At 40.0% G+C, this 21,079-nt stretch overlaps 1 protein-coding gene across 10 annotated transcripts in view; it reads left to right on the top strand.

Moving 5' to 3' along the window:
* The window catches only part of TNIP1 (TNFAIP3 interacting protein 1), an 83,948-nt gene that overhangs the window by 45,889 nt on the left and 16,980 nt on the right, over nt 1–21,079 (top strand). For all 10 annotated transcript variants that reach the window (XM_043983926.1, XM_043983931.1, XM_043983924.1 and 7 more), the window contains 4 exons: nt 9,527–9,604; nt 11,919–12,110; nt 15,172–15,266; nt 18,682–18,808. In XM_043983926.1, coding sequence (XP_043839861.1) covers nt 9,527–9,604; nt 11,919–12,110; nt 15,172–15,266; nt 18,682–18,808 — 492 coding nt within the window. The remainder of the gene's footprint in view (nt 1–9,526; nt 9,605–11,918; nt 12,111–15,171; nt 15,267–18,681; nt 18,809–21,079) is intronic.

Here is a 21,079-nt window from a genome sequence, read left to right as displayed (position 1 = left end):
AGTCACAGCATTCACTTAAAAATCTTTCCGTTTATACTGTTGTAGTCATTTTGTATATTGTTTTCATAGTTTTGCTTATTTCACTCTGTATTAGCTCATATAGGTCATCCGATGCTTCCCTGAATACATAATTTCTTTTTGGTGCTGTAATGTTCCATTACGTTAAAATACCACATTTAGTCAGTCCCCAGTCAGTTGGCACCAACTTTATTTCCAGTTCTTCGCTACCACCAAAAATACTGTTATGAATATCTTCTTTGTGACTATATATCCTATTTTCAAAATGAATCTTAGGACAAAGGATCCTTTGCCATTCTTAGAAGGGCAAACTCAGTAAGTCCAACCAACATTCGTTAATAGGATCACATTTATAAATGGACTGATATGTACTTTATTATCTGATTTGCCACCATCTTTCCAAACTTATTTTCTATTACTCCCTTTCATACGTTCCATGTTCCAACCAAGCATACTGTCTTTTATCACTATTTCTGGAAAACACTCTCTTCACACTTGTACCTCTTAGAATTCCTGGCTTCCTTCAAAGTTTAGCTCAGGTACCATCACCTTCAGTAGGTCTTTCCTTAACCCCTCATTGAAGTTACTTTATATTTACTTATCTGTATATTTGTTATATATTCCCAGTAGAATATAATTTCCTGGAGGGGAGGGACCATCTTGTTTTTGTCTTTTTAAAACCAGAACCTAGCACAGTGCCTGATATATAGTAGAAGCTTAACAAATGTATATTTCTTGTTGATGTTGAGTGTTGATTTGAACATTTCTAAAGGATGGCCCTACGTAAAATGAAGAAATTGTTCCTTTTCTTTAGGAATATAAACTCAGTGTCTCATTTGGCTGATATGTGGGTAAAAGGAGAGACTTGGAGTCTAATATTGTTGAAGGGAGGGCCCCTTTGGTATACAGGGGACACCAAAGGTGGGGTTGAGGAACCTGTATTGATGGTTCCTGCAAAGGGTAGCTAGTATTGCTACATTTCCTAAAAGAGAGATATAAACAGAATAAGAATTCTGGGATTCTTTAGGCTATAAGCCTTATGATCATGAGAGTTGGACACATTAGAAACAAGATCTGGTTGTATGGAGTAGTGGAAAGGCCCCTGGACTGGGAATCTCAAGACCAATGTTGTGATCCCAGCTGTGGCAAATAAAAATTTATGTGGTCGCCCTATAATTGTCCCAAGTTTAGGGAACATAGCTGGGCTTTATCATGTATTTTTAACTTAGAAATTAGAGGCTACTGCACCAGTTTTTGGACACTAAGCATTTATTAAAGCATACTAAATGTTAGAGAAAGTGAGACCACATGGTTAGAATCCCTACATACCTAGGATAGAGAGCAAGACCCAGAGGGCAGAGTGGGAGAGGCAAGAGCATGCAAAACCCCCTCTCCAGGGTTTTTTAACCTGTGTCAAGTAGAAGTAGATGACTCCACCTTGATCCAAGCTAATTGGCTGGTAACATTCAAGTCCATTGATTGACATGACTTGAAGGTGGTCTTAAGTTAGTAAACTTCCTTTAGTTAGGAAGGTCGATCTACATTTCCTTAGAAATTCTCCTGACTGTGGGCTGGCCCTGCAAAACCAGTCATAGTTCCTCTGTGTGTGTGTGTGTGTGTGGGGGGGGGGTCTCTGAGTCCCCAAAACACCCTATTTTTAATAATTTTCTCACACAACTCTGCAACTGACTTAGTGATCTTAGGGGGAAAAAAACACTTTTCTCTAAGTGTTATTTTCCTTTTCTGTGAAATGAAGGTGTTGATTTGATCTCTAAAGTTCCTTCCATCTCAGACAGCTGTGATTCTAAGTCTCTCTTATTTTTTTTTAATTTAATTTAATTTAATTTTTTTTTGCGGGGCAATGGGGGTTAAGTGACTCGACCAGGGTCACACAGCTAGTAAGTGTCAAGTGTCTGAGGCCGGATTTGAACTCAGGTCCTCCAAGGTCGGTGCTTTATCCACTACGCCACCTAGCTGCCCCACTCTAAGTCTCTCTTAAGTTCTTTTAAGCATTGGCCTCTGGGAACTTTGGAATGAGCATACAGTGATAGGCAGCTAAAGGTCTAGGCTAGGTTTTTGAGGCGGGAAGGGGGCAAACTTGCAGCTGCAGCAAAACTCCCAAGTGGGCCTGAACTAGATTAAAATATAGTTGGGAAAATGTCAACAAAATAAATAAACATATGATAAAACTTAGATATTGTTAATTTGTGGTTTTCTAAGTCAATATGCTGCCCCCAGAACTCCAGAGCACAGTAGATAAATAGGGCCAAATTCAGGCTGTTTAAATTAGCTACCCTCCAGATTGTCAGAGTAACCATTCCAAAGTCAGAAGATCCTGCTCGTTAATATAATCAATCCCAATCCTGCCATTGATTTACTGTGTGATCTTGGGCAAGTATTTCACCTCTAGGAGCCTCAGTTTCTTCATTTGTCAAATAAGAATTTTTAGTGGATCTGTGATTTCATTGCATACATCCATATTTTTCCATAAATCTTCATAAAGCAGCTACCTATTATGTTGAAGGCCTTCATCTAGTTTTAAAATATTTCATAGCTTCTAGTACAGCACTAGGGCTGTTTGTCTGTTACAGTTTGCCCTTGCTTTGTGGTCAGCCTATCTCCTTTTCCAGTCACACACATCCTTGGTGATGTTTGCTTGCATGTTATCACTGAAAAGATTCTAGAGCAGGCTTACACCCACCATGTGTTGCCTCTTTGGTAATCTACATCAGCGGTGTTAAAATCAAAGGGAACTGGAACAGCTAGGTGACGCAGTGGATAGAGCACCGGCCCTAGATTCAGGAGTACCTGAGTTCAAATCCAGCCTCAGACACTTAACACTTACTGGCTGTGTGACCCTGGGCAAGTCACTTAACCCCAATTGCCCTGCAAAAAAAAAAAAAATCAAAGGGAACCTGATTAAAATGCATTTGGGAAATCTTTAGCAAAATAAATAAGAACACAACATAGATAATGTTAATATGTGGTTTTCTAAGTCACTATGTGGCCTGATCCATGCCTATTTGAATTCGACACCCCCTCTCTTATGTCTTTTATTGTCACATCATGCTGTTTCTTTCTTTCTTTCTTTCTTTCTTTTTTTTTTTTGTGAGGCAATTGGGGTTAAGTGACTTGCCTAGGGTCACACAGCTAGTAAGTGTCAAGCGTCTGAGGCCGGATTTGAACTCAGGTACTCCTGACTCCAGGGCCGGTGCTCTATCCACTGCGCCATCTAGCTGCCCCCACGTCATGCTGTTTCATGATTTTCACCAGGAAAGTTTTGGTATTGTGGACATTTATTTTGATTTGGGGACCCTACCTTTAGGCTGAAATTAGAAAGCCTTAGGCCCTCAGGGTCTCTTCTGTGTGGGACATGCTGGTGCCCCTCCCCCTCAGCCTTAGCTGAGCCAAAAAGCCCTGTGGGCTGTACAAGACGCCAGGTCAGATGGCTGGGGGAGAGAGGTCCAGCTCCTGTCGCCCTGAGCGGATATATCTGAGAGATCCCGGGCTCCTTCAGGCCAGGCTCTGGTGTAGCCTGTGCTGAGTCATGTGATGCTCAAGCATCCCCCCAGCCCCAGCCCCAGCTCTGGCTGGTGGATTAGCTTGGTTTGTGGGGGCGCAGAAAAAGCCCCGAGATTTGAGTGGAGAAAAGAAAGAGATATATAGACTTGGGAGTTAGACTAAATGGGGGGGCTGACAAGAGGACTGGGGTGGGGGGAGGGCTACAAGGACACAGGAGAAGGCTAAAGGACTAGGACCGACAAGAGGAGGAGGCCAGTGGACAAGACTCAGAGGGGGGAAGGACAAGATAGAGAGACTGGGCGGACAAGATTAGAAGTTCCAGACGCAGCAGGTGGGAAAGAGATGCAGTGGAAAGAGATGCACTGCAATGCAGTCAGGTTGTACATTTTATTTCCCTGTATTCTTAATTTTAAATAGTATCTCTTAAATAAACTCTGCTTTGATTATTTAGTTAAGAGGCTTCTTAATCTTTTGCTTATCAATTTTGGGAGTGGAGCAGTGTGTTGGAACTTTATAAACGGCCCATACTAAGTTAATAGCAGTCAGAATAACCCGTCAAAAGTCCCCAAATTAGTCTTCCAGTCAGATTAGCCCCTAAATTAGGCCAGTAAGTCAAAAATATTTCTACAGTATTAAAGATGAATTTTTATGTTGAGAAAGAGCTTGATTCATTGAAAGTACTACACAGTTTTCCATTTGTAAGACAGCCTGCTTTGTTTTTATTTAAATCTGAATCCAGCCCATTGTCCATTTGCAGTGGCTGGCCAAGGTTTTTGAACTAATTGAATGAGATACTCCTCAAAATGTATATAATACTCTGGCAAGTATGTATTTTTCATCATTTTCCTGTGTTGATTGCTAGAGCAGTCTTACCTGAGTAGCCATGAATCTCATTGATCTGTAGTATTTTGGGGCTTGATGTAATCATCGCAAAATCATTTTCAGTTAAGCACTTGGAAAACTTCCCCAGGAGAATCTACATGGAATTTCTTTTCAATTTGTACTATATTTAGAATTGTAGATTAGGAGCTGGAAGGTCATCTAGTCCAAATTCTTACCTATACATGTGAGGAAGCTGAGAATCAGAGGTTAAGTGATAAATTCACACATAAGCTCAGCTCTTATAATTTCAAGGTCACATCTCTTTCCACTACATGTAATCTGTGTTTTATGAATACTATCTTTGAGAGAAAGTTTTAAGACATTTTACTTGGTGAGTACTGAACAACACCCCCAAAAGGGAAACTTATATCTAAACAGACAGAAAATGACTAGTTACTACCATGGGAATAATTTTGTTTTGTTTTTAAATTTTTCTTTTGTGTTGTAAACTTAATAATAAGCATCAATGAATGAAAATATTTCAAGATAAAAAGAAGAGTAGAAAAGAAAATTATATAAGAAAATGAACCTCAGTGTACAGTTTTAAAAAAGATATGCATATATGTATACATATATACATGTTAAGTTTAATAAGGTTGCAACACAATTTCTCTGTCCTCTTTTGCTTTTTTTTGTTTTCTTCTGTTCATTTTTGGTATGTTTTTGCAGGGCAGTGAGGGTTTAGTGACTTGCCCAGGGTCACACAGCTAGTAAGTGTCGAGTGTCTGAGGTCAGATTTGAACTCAGGTCCTCCTGAATCCAGGGCTGGTGCTTTATCCACTACACCACCTAGCTGCCCCGCTTTTGTTCATTTTTTTTTTTTTTTTGGCGGGGCAGTGAGGGTTAAGAGTTGTCCAGGGTCACATAGCTAGCTTCTGTTCATTTTTTAAAATTATTTCTTGATTCTGTTTTTTCATGTCTGTCACTACCCACTAATCTACTTTCCCTCTTTCAAGTAGAAATTCTCAAAGCAAATATGTAGAGTCAAGCAAAACAAATGAGCACATTGGCCATGTATGAGAATGTGTGTCTCATTTTGCATTTCTACACTGTCATCTCTCTTGCCAAGAGGTGGGAAATATGTTTCATCATAAATTTTTTGATGCTGTGATTGGTCACAGTTTTGTTCTCCTAGTTCTATTCATTCTAGTCTGTGTCAGTTCACACAAATCTTTCCACATTGCTCTAGTTTCATTTTCATTTTTTACCCTGCAATAAAATTCTATTATATTCATATGCCATACATTATTTAGCCATTCCCCCAATTGCTGGATTTCTGTTTTGTTTTCGGTTCTTTGGTACAACAAAAAGTTATTGCTATAAATATATGTATGGGCTCTTTCTGTGTTTGACCTCCTTGAGCCCCAACACCTAATAGTCATGTCAAACACTTCCAAATTAGGTGTCTATATGCATATGCAATCAGATTATCAGCTAGTTAGAGCAAAGGTCAAAACCAACACCAAGATAGAAACTGTCAACAGTTTCAGTGGCTCCATCCTGACTTATCACTGAAACAAACTGTTAACTCTGAAATGTAAGAAAATGATAAAAGTTAAAACATCGTATTATTATACATTTTTAGAAACGTTTAATGCAAAGTAGTTGCCACAGTGAGAGGGCCAAAAGAGTTCAGAAACTGCTTCATCAAATGAAGTTAATGTAGTACAAAATCATTTGTAAAACAGGTAAAGATGATATTCTTCTCAGTTTCCACATACAGGAAAAATTTCTGAGGAATAATACGTACTCAGGATATAAAAATTGGATGGACCGTTTGTTCAATCCCTCCTTATTTTATAGATAAAGAGGTGACCTAAAGTGACATAACTAGTTATCAACTGATCAATAAATTCACTAAGCTTCTACATGCAATAGGATATGTAGACATAGCCTATCCTTAATTTGTTTGGGAGCGAAAGGGAAGTACTAGATCACAAACTATAATAAAAAGCAATAACTATTTGGTGCTAGTTAAGAAATAGAGAGGTTGATCTGAGGAACAGATGAGGTACATAAGATGTAGAAGTAAATGAGAATAGTAGTCTAATACTTGATAAGCCTAAAGATTCCAGTTATTAAATGAAGAACTTATTATTTGACAGAAACTGTTGGGGTAACTAGAAAATAGTATCACAGAAACTAAGTATAGACCATGTCTCAATACTGTACAGCAAGGTAAACTCCAGATGGGTGCGTGGCTTAAACATAAAGGGTGATATCATAAACAAATTAGAGTCTTCATAAATTTGTATAGGGGGAAAATTCATGACCAAATGAAATGGAGAGGATGACTGTAAATAAAATGAACAATTTTGGTTATATAAAATTTAAAAGTTTTTGCCAAGTGAGACCAATTCAGCTAAAATGAGAAGAGAAGGGGACATATGGGGGAAAAAAAACTTTGCAGCAAGTTTCTTTGATAAAAATCTCATTTCTAAGCTAGAAAACAATCTTTACAGCCAGTGTTTCTGATAAAGACCTCATTTCAAAAATATATAGGGAAGTAAATCAAATTTATAAGAATGCAAGTCATTTTCCAATTGAGAAATGGTCAAAGGATATGAACAGGCAGTTTTCAGATGAAGAAATTAAAGCTATCTATTGCCATATGAAAAAATGCTCCAAATCACTTTTTTGTTTGTTTGTCTGTTTTGTTGTGTTTTTGCAGGGCAGGGAGGGTTAAGTGACTTGCCCAGGGTCACACAGCTAGTAAGTGTCAAGTGTCTGAGGTTGGATTTGAACTCAGGTTCTTCTGAATTCAGGGCCAGTGCTTTATCCACTTTGACACCTAGCTGCCCCTCCCAAATCACTTTTGATTAGAGAAATGCAAATTAAAATAACTCTGTGGTACTACCTTACACCTAATCAATTGACTAATGTGACAAAAAAGGGAAACTAATAAATGTTGGAGAAGTTGTGGGAAAAATGGAACACTAATGCATTGTTGGTGTAGTTGTGAATGGATTTGGAGCTCCATTCTGGAGAGCAATTTGGAACTATGCCCAAAGAGCTATGGGACTGTGCATACCCTTTGACCCAGCAATACCACTACTAGGTCTGTATCCCAAAGAGATAATAAAAAAGGGAAAAGGACCTGCATGTACAAAAGTATTTATAGCAGCTCTCTTTGTGGTGGCAATGCCCATCAGTTGGGGAATGGCTAAACAAATTGTGGTATATGGGTGTAATGGAATATTACTGTGCTATAAGGAATGATGAGCAGGCAGATTTCAGAAAAACCTGGAAAGATTTAAAAGTAGACTGAGTGAGTGAAGTGAGCAGAACCAGGAGAACATTGTACATAGTAATGGCAACATTATGTGACAATCAACTGTGATAGATTTAGTTCTTCTTAGCAATACAATGATCCAAGACAATTCCAAAGGACTCATGATGGAAAATGCTCTCCATGTCCAGAAAAAAGAACTGTGGATTCGGAATGCAGATTGAACCATGCAGTTTCTACATTTTTGTTTGTTTGTTTTTTGAGGTTTTTCCCTTTTGTTCTTATTCTTCTTTCACAACATGACTAATGCAGAAATATGTTTGATGTGATTGTACATATATAACCTATATCAGATTGCTTTCTGTCTTGGGGACAGGGGAAGAAAGGGAGGGAGAAAAATTTGGAACTAAAAATCTTATAAAAACAAATATTGAAAACTGTAACCGGAAAATATTAAAATACTTTTGTAATTTTAAAATCTCATTTCTAAGATATATAGGGAAATGATTCAAATTAATAAGAAGAGCACCTAATTGATAGTCAAGGGATATGAACAGGCAGTTTTCAGAGGAAGAAGTCCATGTTATCAATAGCCATATGAAAAAAATGCTCTAAATCACTAATAATTAGACAAATGCGAATTTAAAACAACTTTGAGGTTCTACCTCACACAGAACAGATTGGCAAAGTTGACCAAAAAAAGTACAATGTACATTAATGTACTATTGGTGGCGCTATAAATTGGTCTAGCCATTCTGGAAAAAAAACAAACAAACTGAAACTGGAACACTACCCTAAAAGCTAATAAACTTTGCATATCCTTTGACCCAGCAGTATCAAAAAAAAAGAAAAGCACCCATATATTAGAAAAAACATTTATAGCAGCTCTTTTGCAGTGGCAAAGAACTGGAAAATGAGGAGGTGCCCCATCATTTGGGGAATAGCTAATCATGTTTCATGGATATGATGAAATATATTGTGCTGTAAGAAATGGCAAAGGAGCTAGTTTAAGAGAAACCTGGGAAGACTTGTATGAACTGATGCAGAGTGAAGTGAAGAGAACAAGGAGGACAATTTATATGATACCATTATTGTTAAAACAACTTTGAAAGATCAAAAAAACTGATCAACACATGATGAAGCATGCTGCCCACCTTCTGACAGAGAGGACATCAACTCAGAGTGCAAATTGAGACATAATTTTTTTGGACATGACCAATGCAGGAATTTGTGTTCCTTGACTATGCATGTTTGTAATTTTTTTCTTGCTTTCTCAATGAGAGAGTGGAGAGGATAGGGGTAGGGGAAGTTGCTGTGGTGGGGGTGGGGTTGAAGGGGGAAGATGGAAGCAGTTTTTTAATTGAAAAGAATTATTTTAAAAGTTTGTTATGGGAAAAGTGACATCAAGTGAAACAATGTCATGCAATAAGTTGTATTCATAGATGCTCTACTTTAGTGAGGTTCATTATTTATATATTGCAAAAAGGTATTTTGCAAACTGTTTGAAGTATATCTGTCTTCTTTGTGAACTTTACAAGACAGTGTGGACTGACGTTGGACTGCCTCCTTAGTGACCTTAGATCTAAGGTTCTTACTCATTTTTCTATCATTTATCCCTTTGTATGGTGAAGCCTATGGACCTATTCTCAGAATAATGTTTTTAAATATTTGAAGAAAATGCTAAATGTCAAAGGTTGATGGAAATAATGATATAATTTTTTCCTGCCCTGAAATCTTTTTATAAGACTCTTTGGGGTGTACTTGGACTCCAAGTTAAGAGCTCTTTCCTTAGGAGCTCTCGTTTCTCCTTATTTGGGGCTTTCATTGTTTGTTTGGTCTTACCTGGGCATAACCTTGACCTCTCTCATTGTACAGGGTACCTCATCAGAGTTTGAAGTTGTCTCCCCAGAGGATAAATCGCCTTCTCATGGCAGTGGTAACAGTGGCATGTTGGTGAGTTGCCTAAAGAGGTAGAGCCCCCAGGGTGATCAGAAGGTCTGTGGCAGAGGGAAAATAGTCAGCTGCTATCTCCCTTCCTTGCCATGCCTCCTTTCCATTTCAGTCACCTGCCCCCTTATGAGAAATAAAAAAACCATTGGCCCCTGTCAGAGACCCCAGAGGGAATTAGAGTTCTCTTTTGGCAAGAGTTGGGGATGGTGGGACAGGAGCTTCTCATTCTACATGCATATGTACAGAGTGCATTGACGTCCCTATTTCAGCACTATGGGCATCATGTGATTTCATAAGTCTGGGCATCCTGCCAGTGGGGCTGTTAAGATACTAGGGTGTCTCCAAAAGCCACGTGAGTCAGCCCTTTGGGACACCAAGGCTCCACACCCAGCTTCAGCAAAAAGGACACAGAAAGTCCTAGATGATGAAAGCCTATGATTAACCCTTTTATGTTGACTACCCTGGCCCTCCCAAGTAGGCAGCAATTTGCCTTCAGGTTAGGCAGCAAGTAGGCAAGCAGGCATTCATTTAAACCAGGTGTTCTCTAGCTCTTTTGTCCCCGCCTTAGTCATTAATACATGTTTGTTGTCATGTGTCTCCTGGATTTAGCCTATTATGCCAATTGAGGGCCTTCTGGTGGCTTAGAAGTTACTACATTGAAAGCAGACAGAATTAACCATTCTGTACTCTGGAAGCAGCTGGTAGTCTTGTACTAAGATTACTTAGTCATTTAACAGGTATTCATTAAGCACTTGTTTTCCACCCAACCATGTGCTAGACATTGTGGAGGATCTAAGAAGATCTCCTATCTCAGGAAGTTTACATTATAGTGCTGAAAAAATCAGTGGGGAAATTTTTTTTTTATTTATAGACGTCATGTTAACATACAGGCATGCTATGATTAAGTGCTAAATTCTGTGGTTCACAATTGTAAGTACTGTTCAGAGGAGAGGCTAGAGTGAACAGAAAAGATTTATTGGAGGAACAGAGACTTGAGGAAGGCTTTGAAGGAGAGATTGAACTGAAAGAGCTGGTTGTGGGGGAGAAGCATGAGGAAATGCACGGAGCTGGGAGGAAATCTGCTCTGTGTATGTGGATTGTCAGAAGGCCTAATTGGCCTATGTGGGAAATGGGGTTAGGGTGAGGCCAGATTGTGGAAGGGCCTGGAAAGCCAGGAACAGGGATTCTGGAATTCACATAATCAGCATTAGGGAATCCCATAGGTTCTTGAGCCAGGGGTGAGGGTGGAGGGTAGCGCTAGTATTCCTTCACTCATTAGACACTCACTGAAGCCTGGCTCTTGCAAGTCCCTGTGCTGGGTGTTAGAAAAGACAAATATGAGTAAGACGTGGTTGTGACCCTCAAGGAGTTCATTTGGGATGTTAAAATAAAGATCACAAATAACTCTAATTCAGAGTAGAGTGTATCATGTGACAACTGTAAGAAAGTCCTATTGGGGTTTAGAAAAGGGAGAGATTATTACTCCTCGTCTAGCGGAGGGAAGAAGACGGTATCATTTTCTTCACTTTAAATAAGACTGATCCTTACCTTTCTTTTGGCATAAGGAGATTGGAAAGTGCTTTAAACTCAGGAGGAAAAGTGACATATAAATTGAAGATATAATTACTTTAATATGTACTCTGCTCATTAGGCTCTTGGTAGGTCTTTGTATCCTTATACTCCTGGACCTTCACAGTTCTTCCTGGTAGGTCAGGCAGAGGAGAAACAGCAGTTGGGAGCAGTGGAGGAGAGTAGGAAGAACACTGGACCTTCGTTCAGCCCCTCCCCTGGTGCTTACCAGTTGTGTGACCTTGGGCAAGTCATTTAAACTGCCTGTGTCTGAGTTTCCTTGTCTGAAGAATAAGTAGGCTGGATTAGATGCCTTCAGAGTCTCTTCCAACTCTGCATTTCTGATCCTGTGGTCCAGGAAGAGAAAGAACAAAGGTAGTAGTTACCTTGGTTGCTGCTAAGATAGATATCCTCCTTTTAACCTCCTGCTCCATGAGTCAGTAGCACACAGGAAATTATTGCAACCATGGGATTTCCCCAATTTTGGACTGAGGCCAAAGTGGGAAACTGAGTCAGGGGAGAAAGGAAAAGCTGGCTTCCTGGATTTGATGTGTCATTTCTAGGAAAGTTGCCCCATTGTAAGTATAGGGAAGATGAGGAAGGGGTATGGCATAGTCTAACTAGAGATAAGAGACTGGACATGACATAAAATACCTATCTATGGTCCTACATCAGTTTGCTCCTTAGTGTGTCCATTACCTATTCTCCCTCCCATCAGAGTGACCACCTGCCTTTCTCCTCTTCCCAGGATTTGGCACCCTTGCCCAAAGAGGACAGCAATCTGATGCTACATTTGCAGCGATTGGAGAGCACCCTAAGTGTCTGTGCAGAGGAGCCTGACCATACCCAGGTCTTCACCCACTTAGGTCGAATGGCCCTGGAATTCAACCGGCTAGCCTCTAAGGTGCACAAGAATGAGCAGAGAACCTCCATCCTTCAGGTGAGGAGCAGCTTGACTGCTGGGGTGCTCAGTGGGGGCACACAGGATCTTTGGCAGTAGGTTTAAAAGGAGTTACACAAAGAACCTGTAGTCAGTAGCACTTTAGAGTATAAAGAGATTTCCCCCCCCTTTTCGAATTGATATCATTTTGGGGATATAGTAAGTTTGGGGATATGGTCTGATATATAGACCAATATAGTACCAATATATTTCACATACACTCTTCATTTCATATAAGCCTTTGTTTTTGTTGCGTGTTATTGACCTAGTTTGAAAGAGTTTATTTTTCTTTGGGAAGATTAGTCTGAGAACCTGAGTTGAAATTTGAGCCCAGAAAAAAAAAAAATCCCAGCTCTACTATTTGCCACTGATGTGTTGCCTTGACCAAATAGTTTAACCTTTCCGAACCTTAGTTTCCTCATTTTTGAAATGAGAGACTTAGACAAGATGATCTGGGAGGTCTCCTCATACTTTAAAAATCCTCCTTTTATCTGGTGAAATTGGGTAGTGGAGAGCGTAAAGAAGATATATTGTGAGCTTATGTGAAAAAAGAATTGAATCAGATGTAGTTCATTTTTAACTTTTCTATTGGTTTTGCTAGGAATCTGAATGTGTGTTTTCAGATAGAAATTTGAGTTTTGGGGGCAGCTAGATGGCACAGTGGATAAAGCACTGGCCCTGGATTCAGGAGCACCTGAGTCAAATCCAGCCTCACACACACTTGATACTTACTAGCTGTGTGACCCTGGGCAAGTCACTTAACCCTCATTGCCCCGCAAAAAAAAAGAATTTTGAGTTTTTCCCAGACATGAGGAACAGGGGAAGTAAGGGAAGGGGAAGAAGGAAGGAAATTGGCAAATGTGAGATCCATGCAAATTTAGTGGTTGAAGTTTACTTTGACAGCTTAATGATTTGTTAGTGCTGACTTCCTTCACTGAGCACTCCCCGGTAGCATCTCTTGCCTGTGATGTTCTCAGTTTGGTAAAGGAAATGGCCACTCCATTCAGCAGAAGAGAAAAACCCTACTTGTAAATCCCTAGACTCTTGAATTTAAAGTAATTTTAAAATTTTATGCAATACTTAAAATTTTAAGTAATATTTAAGTTTAGTGATTTTATAATATTTAAATATTGAATCATGGACAAATAATACTAATTATTCTTTTCTGTTTGGATCCATAATTTCTTTGGTGTTAGAGGTGGCACTTGACATATGGTCCCACACTGCTTCTCATTACTAGTAATGAGAGCTTACTATCTGTATTTTACACGTTAAGGTGTATGTATACAAAGTAACAGCAATAGTGGGGGATGATCTGCTGGGAAGCATGTGGTTATTTTCAGCAAGACAGTGATCCAATAGTCCTGAAGGACTTATGAAAATGGCACCCCATCTATAGAGAAAGAAGTGATAGTATCTGAAAATAGATGGAAACACTTTTTTTTTTTTTAGTGAGGCAGTTGGGGTTGGGTGACTTGCCCAGGGTCACGCAACTAGTTGGTGTTGAGTGTCTGAGGCCGGATTTGAACTCGGATGCTCCTGATTCCAGGGCCGGTGCTCTGTCCACTGCACCACCTAGCTGCCCCTGGAAACACATTTAAAAAAAAATTTTTTTTTCCTCTTTGGCAATTCCTCAATCTGAAGTTTTGGGGTTTTTTGACTGTTTTCTCTCACAACCTAGCTAATGTGGGAATGTTTTCCATGACTACTCATGTATAACTTATTTTGAAATGCTTGAGTTCTAGTGGGTGGGGGGTGGGAATGGAGGGAGGAAGAGAAGTTAGAACACAAATTTTTTTAAAAATTGATGTTAAAATTTGTTTTTACATATATTTTGGAAAATAAAATTCTATTCAATAAAAATTAATAATAATAAAAAAAGAAAAGTGCAACTTGATATATCTCCCCAAAGATGGCCTACCCATTCTATGTTAGAGGCAAGATTTAAACTCAGATCTTCTAGCTTCCATACCCAGTTCTCTTCTTTCATCTCTCTGCTCCCTCTAAGCACCACTCCCCAAAGAACACAATAAATTTTTGTTTATTAAGTAAAAAAAAAAAATGAAATTAAAAAAAAAGAAAAAGGGGGGGCAGCTAGGTGGCGCAGTGGATAAAGCACCAGCCCTGGATTCAGGAGGACCCGAGTTCAAAGCTGGCCTCAGACACTTAACACTTATTAGCTGTGTGACCTTGAGCAAGTCACTTAACCCCCATTGCCTCTCAAAAAAAAAAAAAAATTGCAACACGTTAAGGTGATTGGAACTCTGAGGAGCAAAGGGACCTCCCCCTGGCAAGTGTTAAGGCCAAGATAGGGATCTAGATCTCATTCCAAGTTGAAGTACTCTTAGCACGTCTGACTCGTGCCTCTCCGATCCCAGTCCTATATTGGAGAGGTTGGGGAGTCTCAACATGTTGCCACTAACCTTCTCCTGAACAGTGGAAATCCCCATGATCTGAAGACCAAGAGGAACTCTCTTCAGCCTCTGTTCCCTTCTGTTCTTCATTTATTACTGTGTGGAGAGGGTTAGAAGTTTTAAAGGGTCTAGCTGGAGGAAAAAAGACTTGGGTTGGGGCAGGGAAATGACGTCTGTCTGCAAGATTTAAAGGACTGTTGTGTAGCAGAGGAATTATACTTGTCTTACTTGACTTTCAGGTAGATTTCATTTAATTAAAAGGAAATACTTAGAGCTACAAGTACTTCTGAAGAGCTTTATTTGTGTCTTCTACTTTTTAAGCACATTTTAGAAAGGGAGATAGTAGTTGGACTAGATGACCAGCATTTATTAAGTGTCTGGGTGCTGAGGATGCAGAGACAAAAAGGAGTTCCTGCCTTCAGGGAGTTTACAGTTCATAGAAATAGCTTGTATTTTTGAGGTTCTTTGATTTTTTTTTTTTAAGGACTGGAGGGTTCTTAGGCATGGGGTATGGTTGGGGTAGGATTATTTAAGAGTGAGTCAGGGGTCTGTCTGATGGAGCGGCAACCTCCTTTGCCTGTCTGGTTTCCTTCTCTCACTTCTCTACTCATCTCCTAACAGTGTTGTTGCCTGTCTCTACCTCATAGACACTGTGTGAGCAGCTCCGGAATGAGAATGAGGCCCTAAAAGCCAAACTGGAAAAGGACCTAGAACAGAGGGACCAGGCCACAGAAAAGCTTCGGTAAGAATCTAGGTGTTGGGGGAAGACGGGAAAGGGGGTTGATTTAGAACAGAGAAACCCAAATTTCTGGCCTCATTCTAGGCTTCATACGCACAGAAGATACTAGAAGTTTTTGTTGTCTGAACCCTTCAGGCTTCTCCTTCTGGCTCTCTCACTTTGGGTCCCTCGGTTTCCCTTTCTGCAGGTTGGGCAAAATTTGTTCTGAAATTACCTTTTGGACCCTGGCAGGGCATCTTTAAAATATCTAGAGCACCCCAGATCAAGGTTTGATAATAATTAGAAATATTGTGAAAAATAGAAAAATGCCTGTGAAGCTTCTTGGTAATCCAGCCCTGTGGTGACTTTGGCTTCCTTTTGGAGATGAGAAAACTACGCATTTTGGTCATCCTTGATCCTCTCCTGGCAGTGAGCAAAGTGGCTCTGAGCTCTGCTGCCCCCTGCTGCTCCTGTGCTGCCTTCCCTTCCAGCTTTCTTTGGGCAGCTTTCAGGTGAAGGGGAAGTCCTGGACTGTTCAAATTGGAAGTGCCTTTAGCGGTTATCTAGTCTAGACTCTCAGCACTCCAGCTGCTGGCCAGAACCAGATTAAAACGTAATTGGCAAAATGTTTAGCAAAATAAATAAAAATACGGTGTCACATAGGAAATGTCAATATGTGGCCAGAGGGGATCCCTTTCTGTTTGAGTTTGACATCAGAACTCCAGGAGACCATTAGGAGAACATGTCTTCTGCTCCTGACCTTCCTACAGTTACTGAGTTTTCCCCTTTCTTTTTCCTTTTATTCCTCTAGGAATGGCTTTCTGGAATCTAGGGGCTCAATCCCAGGAAAACACTTGTTAGTGGATTTGTTACTTCTTGTAGGGCTACCAGGAGCTAGAGACTACTACAGGACCTATTAGCTATGAACTTAAAAAAAAGACTAAGAAATTCTGAAGTTTTTGCTATGAAAGGATCTTGATTTTTCCATATTTTTATGATAATCTGAATGTCATTAACAATAAGAATACTTCTTTATTTCAGTATTTCAAAAGACTTTTCATTTCATCAATGAAATACTCTTGCTGCTGAATTATCACATAACCTTTGCATTCCTTAGATGATTTTATGTGTTGCTGTGGCCAAAAATATCATGCCTTGATGACTTTTCTTATGGTGAATAATCTGGTCTTTTTTGCCAGACACATAGTCTCCCATTAAATCCATGTTTGAGCCTTCCCACTTGGTAGGACGTGCCACACATCCTATTTTCCTGGAATAGACTCCAAGAACTTAGAGACACATTCATCTACCATCAGAGGACTTCAGTGGAAAGGACAAAAATTCATAGTATTGCAGAAGTAGGAAGCAGGGTTAAGAGCAGTACTTCCCCAAATGTATTGTTGTGATGCCAAGGACCTCTGGTGAGTTAGGAATCTGGCCAACAATGCAAGTGACATTTTAAAATATAGTGGCCCTGCCTTATGATAGAGGTGGGAAGAGCCAACAATATTATATCCAGGCACTATTTTATAGGATGTGACAGGTTGGATACTAAGAGGGAATGATTAGACAAAAAATACCAAATCATTAAACCAAGGAATATTTTGAGTACCTACAGTGTCACCAAATCCATATAATGCAAAGGCTTATTATAGCCATCATCTGTTTACTCTCACTCACTTTTCCTTCCTCCTTCCCCCACTCCTTCTTTCCTTGCATGGGTCTCCCTATCTTGACCCATGATTCCATTGCTGATCGATACGGAAGCTTTGACCAACTCCATTTCTTACTTGGGGCAGGTTTGCCTCTCTTTAGGCAGCCTTGTAGACCTCTGCTCCCAGGGGCTCCCATATTGGTCCTGGATTTGGTGTGGACACCCAATAGACTTTAGCCCTAGAGTAACTCAGTTCCCCTGAGCTCAAGTGGTCCACAACAGCAACCTCCCCAGCATCAGGGATTACAGGCATGTGCTGCCATGACAAGCTAATCCATCTGCTCTCACATTTTCTACTTCTAATTAGAATCTATGTTAAGAAGGAGTAGTGAATTAGTTACATATGGCATTACTAGTAGTGGTTTACCCAGGCCACAGTGCTGCCAGCATGCCTTCTTTTTTGCAGAAGGAAGGGTGTGGTTAGAGCCTTTTGCAGTATTTAGTAAAGTAGATTGTAAACTGGAAAAAGTTTGAAATGTATAGGTCTTTTTTTTTTTTTTTGGTGGGGCAATGGGGGTTAAGTGACTTGCCCAGGGTCACACAGCTAGTAAGTATCAAGTGTCTGAGGCCGGATTTGAACTCAGGTCCTCCTGAATCCGGGGCCAGTGCTTTATCCACTGCACCACCTAGCTGCCCTGAAATGTATAGGTCTTGTGGAATGATACAGGAATTGTGAGACATTGGTTTGAATTTGGTCTCTGTAACCTTGGAAAATGATTTAGCATCATAGAATTTATAATTGGAAGGAACCTTAAAGATCATTTAGCCCATGTCTCTCACTTTATGGATGAGCAGACTGAAGAGATTTTATATATATATATATATATATATATATATATATATATATATATATATATATATATATAAAAGTGCTTTGCAAACCACAAAGCTCTCTATAAATCCTAGTTATTATTATTCTTATATGCTATGGTCACTGGAGGTTTTAGGAGGTTACTCTTTGGAATTGCAGTTTTAGGACAGAGCCCCTTCCTCCTTTCACCCATATAGACATGGACAATATTTCTATCTATGAATTGTATTGTATAGTTGGGGGGGCTTGGAGTCTGGGATACAATATGTTTCTTTTCTTTTTTTTTTTTTTTAGTGAGGCAGTTGGGGTTAAGTGACTTGCCCAGGGTAGTAAGTGTTAAGTCTCTGAGGCCAGATTTGAACTAAGGAACTCCTGACTCTAGGGCCGGTGCTCTATCCACTGCGCCACCTAGCTGCCCCTACAATATGTTTCTATAGAGAGAGATATCAGGTAACAGAAACTTTGAATTTGGAGGCTGTAGACTGAAAATTCAGTCTTTGAACTGAATCTTCCACTCACTAGCTGTTTGACTTTGGGCAAGTCTCTTTAAGCCTTCTCCTTCCTACTTCTTCCATAAAATGGAGATATTATACCTGTAGCAACTACCTCATGAGGATGTTGTCAGGATCAAATTAAAGTATGCATAGCATTACCTTAATATCAATTGTTAATTGTGAGGAAGAGGAGGAGGAGGAAGAGGAGACTTTTCAAAGTTACTTAGAGAGTAAGTAGCACTACCTTCTTTTTTTAGAGATAAAAGATTCATAGAGAAATGTACAATTTGTATGACTTTGTTTCCCACATAGGTTACAAATTTTAAATGTAGAGATTAGTAATACTACATACAGCATTCTATAATGAGTCATGGCAAAATTCCCTCACAAAATTTATTTCTTTATTTGCTTGTGGTCCAGGGAAGAGAACCTGGAGCTAAAGAAGTTGGTTATGAGCAGTAGTGGCAAAGAGGGAGGAGCCACTGGGCTGCCAGCTGGACTAAAAACAGAGGGCTCAGGCCGGAAATCATTGGCTAGGCAACAGCAGGTATGAAAGGTCAGAGGAATCTGGCCACATAAATGGGATTCCACCATATTTCTCATTTATTCCCTTAATCTCTTGGGTACCCTTATATGGAGCCATCAATTGAAGGCTTGTGGTGGGGGGTGAGGGGACTGGCAAGGGGTGTGGTTTCTCTCTGGAATTGCGGCTTCAGGACACAGCTCTTTCCACTTATCTTCTGTCTAGTCCAAAACACACAGGTAGTTTGGGTGACTACCAACTTTAAGGGATCTTGGTATCTGAGTTATGGAAGCATTTGTTTCTCTATGGAGATGCTTTGTGGTAAAGTGGAAAGAACATTGGCTTTGGAATCATGAAGACCTGGGTTTGGATCCTTTCTCTGCTACTTTTTAATGGTGTGATCTAGAGAAAGTTTTCCTGATCTTCTCTGTGCTTCAGTCTTTTTATTTCAACAATGAGGTCCATACTTACACTACTGACCTCACAGAATTTAGAGGAAAATGCTTAGTAAAATCACAAAGCATTGTATAAATTTGAATTAATATGTTTTTAGAGCTAAAAGGGAGAGGTCATCAACACTTCAGGAATTTAAGAAATCATGTAGTTTCTAGTTGCCCCGCACAGTTAAGATGTGCAGAATAGGATCTCCGAGTTAGGAGACTCTCAGAGATTATCTAATACAGCTTCCCACTTGATTCAGAGGTCCATTCTACAGTATTTCTGTCTTCTTCCACTTGACAATCCCAGTGATGAGGCATTCACTCTAGGTAAGCAATATGTTCTATGTTGAATAGAAAGTCCTTTCTTTTTTGTTAACCTGAAATCCCTTGTAACTTCCCCTATTTGTTCAAGGTCTGTCTTTTAGAGCCACATAGCATAAATCGTCTTCCTTCTGAAAACATTGAAATATAGCGATCATATTCCCAGTGTCTTCCCTTTTTCAGGAAAAATATACCCAGTTCCTTTAGTAGATTCTTCTACTACATGGTTTTGAGTCCTCATGCCATCCTGGTCAGTCTACTCTGGACCCATTCCTATTATGTAGTATAGCACTAGAAACATGATTACTCCAGATGGAAACTGACAGGGCAGATACAGTGGGACTAACATCTCCCTCATTCCCGATATGAGGCCATTATCACTGCAGTCAGCCCTCTTAGCAGCCAAGTCACATCATTTTTGCAGACTGAGCTCATGTGGTTACATTGATTAAATTGATTCCCTTTTTAGTAGTCTCATGATGTCCTAATAAGCCTTATCCAGGAACTATTTATCTTAGGTGCTAAAGGTAGTCTGGGCTGTGGAGATCCAGTCCCTTTTTTTCAGTGAGAAAACACGGTTTAAGAGGGCAAGGGCCTAGGTCATAAAGCAAGTTTGTAGTAGGGTTTGGATTTAAACCTCAGTCTCTTCATGCTTATTCTCACCACCACTTTTCATTCTTCCATTTCATACTTACTCTCATTTGCTACAAATTTGCTTTATGATCTAGGAACTTGTCCTCTCAAACCCTTGTTTGTTTGTTTTTTGTTTGTTCTGGACACCTTTCCTAACAGCACATTAATTTCAGAATATATACCCATCTATCCCCAACCTACCTCTGTCAAGGTCTCCCTTGGAGCAACTTTTTGAAGTTCAGTAAAACCAGTGGATGCATCAACTATTTCTGTCGACATATGTTGACATATACCCAAGGGTACGTTTTTCAAAACCCTTTCTTTCCCTCCCACAGCCTTACTTTTGTCCCTTTCATTAGCTCACCTACTTCCCCCGACCTGCCACTTGTCAGCATTGACCAGGAAGTTATTAGATTGACCCAATAAGAAGAGCACTAAGTTTAGAACCGGTAGTTCTAGAGCTCTAGGCCCTGAGCACAGGGATGGTCCCTTTTTTCTGGGTGGCCTTAGTTTCTAGTCCGGTGCCTTACACAGAGATATCTGACAAATGGTAGTTAAGTTGAATTCAGTTATATCTGGTTACTATCCATTTTTCATCAGTGAGCATAGGTTCTCTCCCCATCTCATCCTGACCCTTCCATGTGGACCTTCGGTTTGAGAATGAAAGAAGATGAAAGGAAAGCATTGTCCTTAGCCTTTCCTGAAAGAGAGGGAGTTTTTGCCATAGCTTCAGGTCAGCCGCATCCAGCATCATCCCACTTACTGCCCCAGTGTGATAGGACACAATTCTCAGCCAGGAAGGGGGACCAGAGCCTCACAAACTCCCTAGAAACAGTTGCTGGGAAGAGGGAGATGAATGATCTTAGGCCACATGTTTGGGACAGAAAGAGAAATCTAACAG

This window comes from Dromiciops gliroides, chromosome 2 (genome assembly GCF_019393635.1).
Source record: "Dromiciops gliroides isolate mDroGli1 chromosome 2, mDroGli1.pri, whole genome shotgun sequence".
Lineage (NCBI taxonomy): Eukaryota > Metazoa > Chordata > Mammalia > Microbiotheria > Microbiotheriidae > Dromiciops > Dromiciops gliroides.
This window is presented reverse-complemented; position numbering and strand designations above follow the sequence as displayed.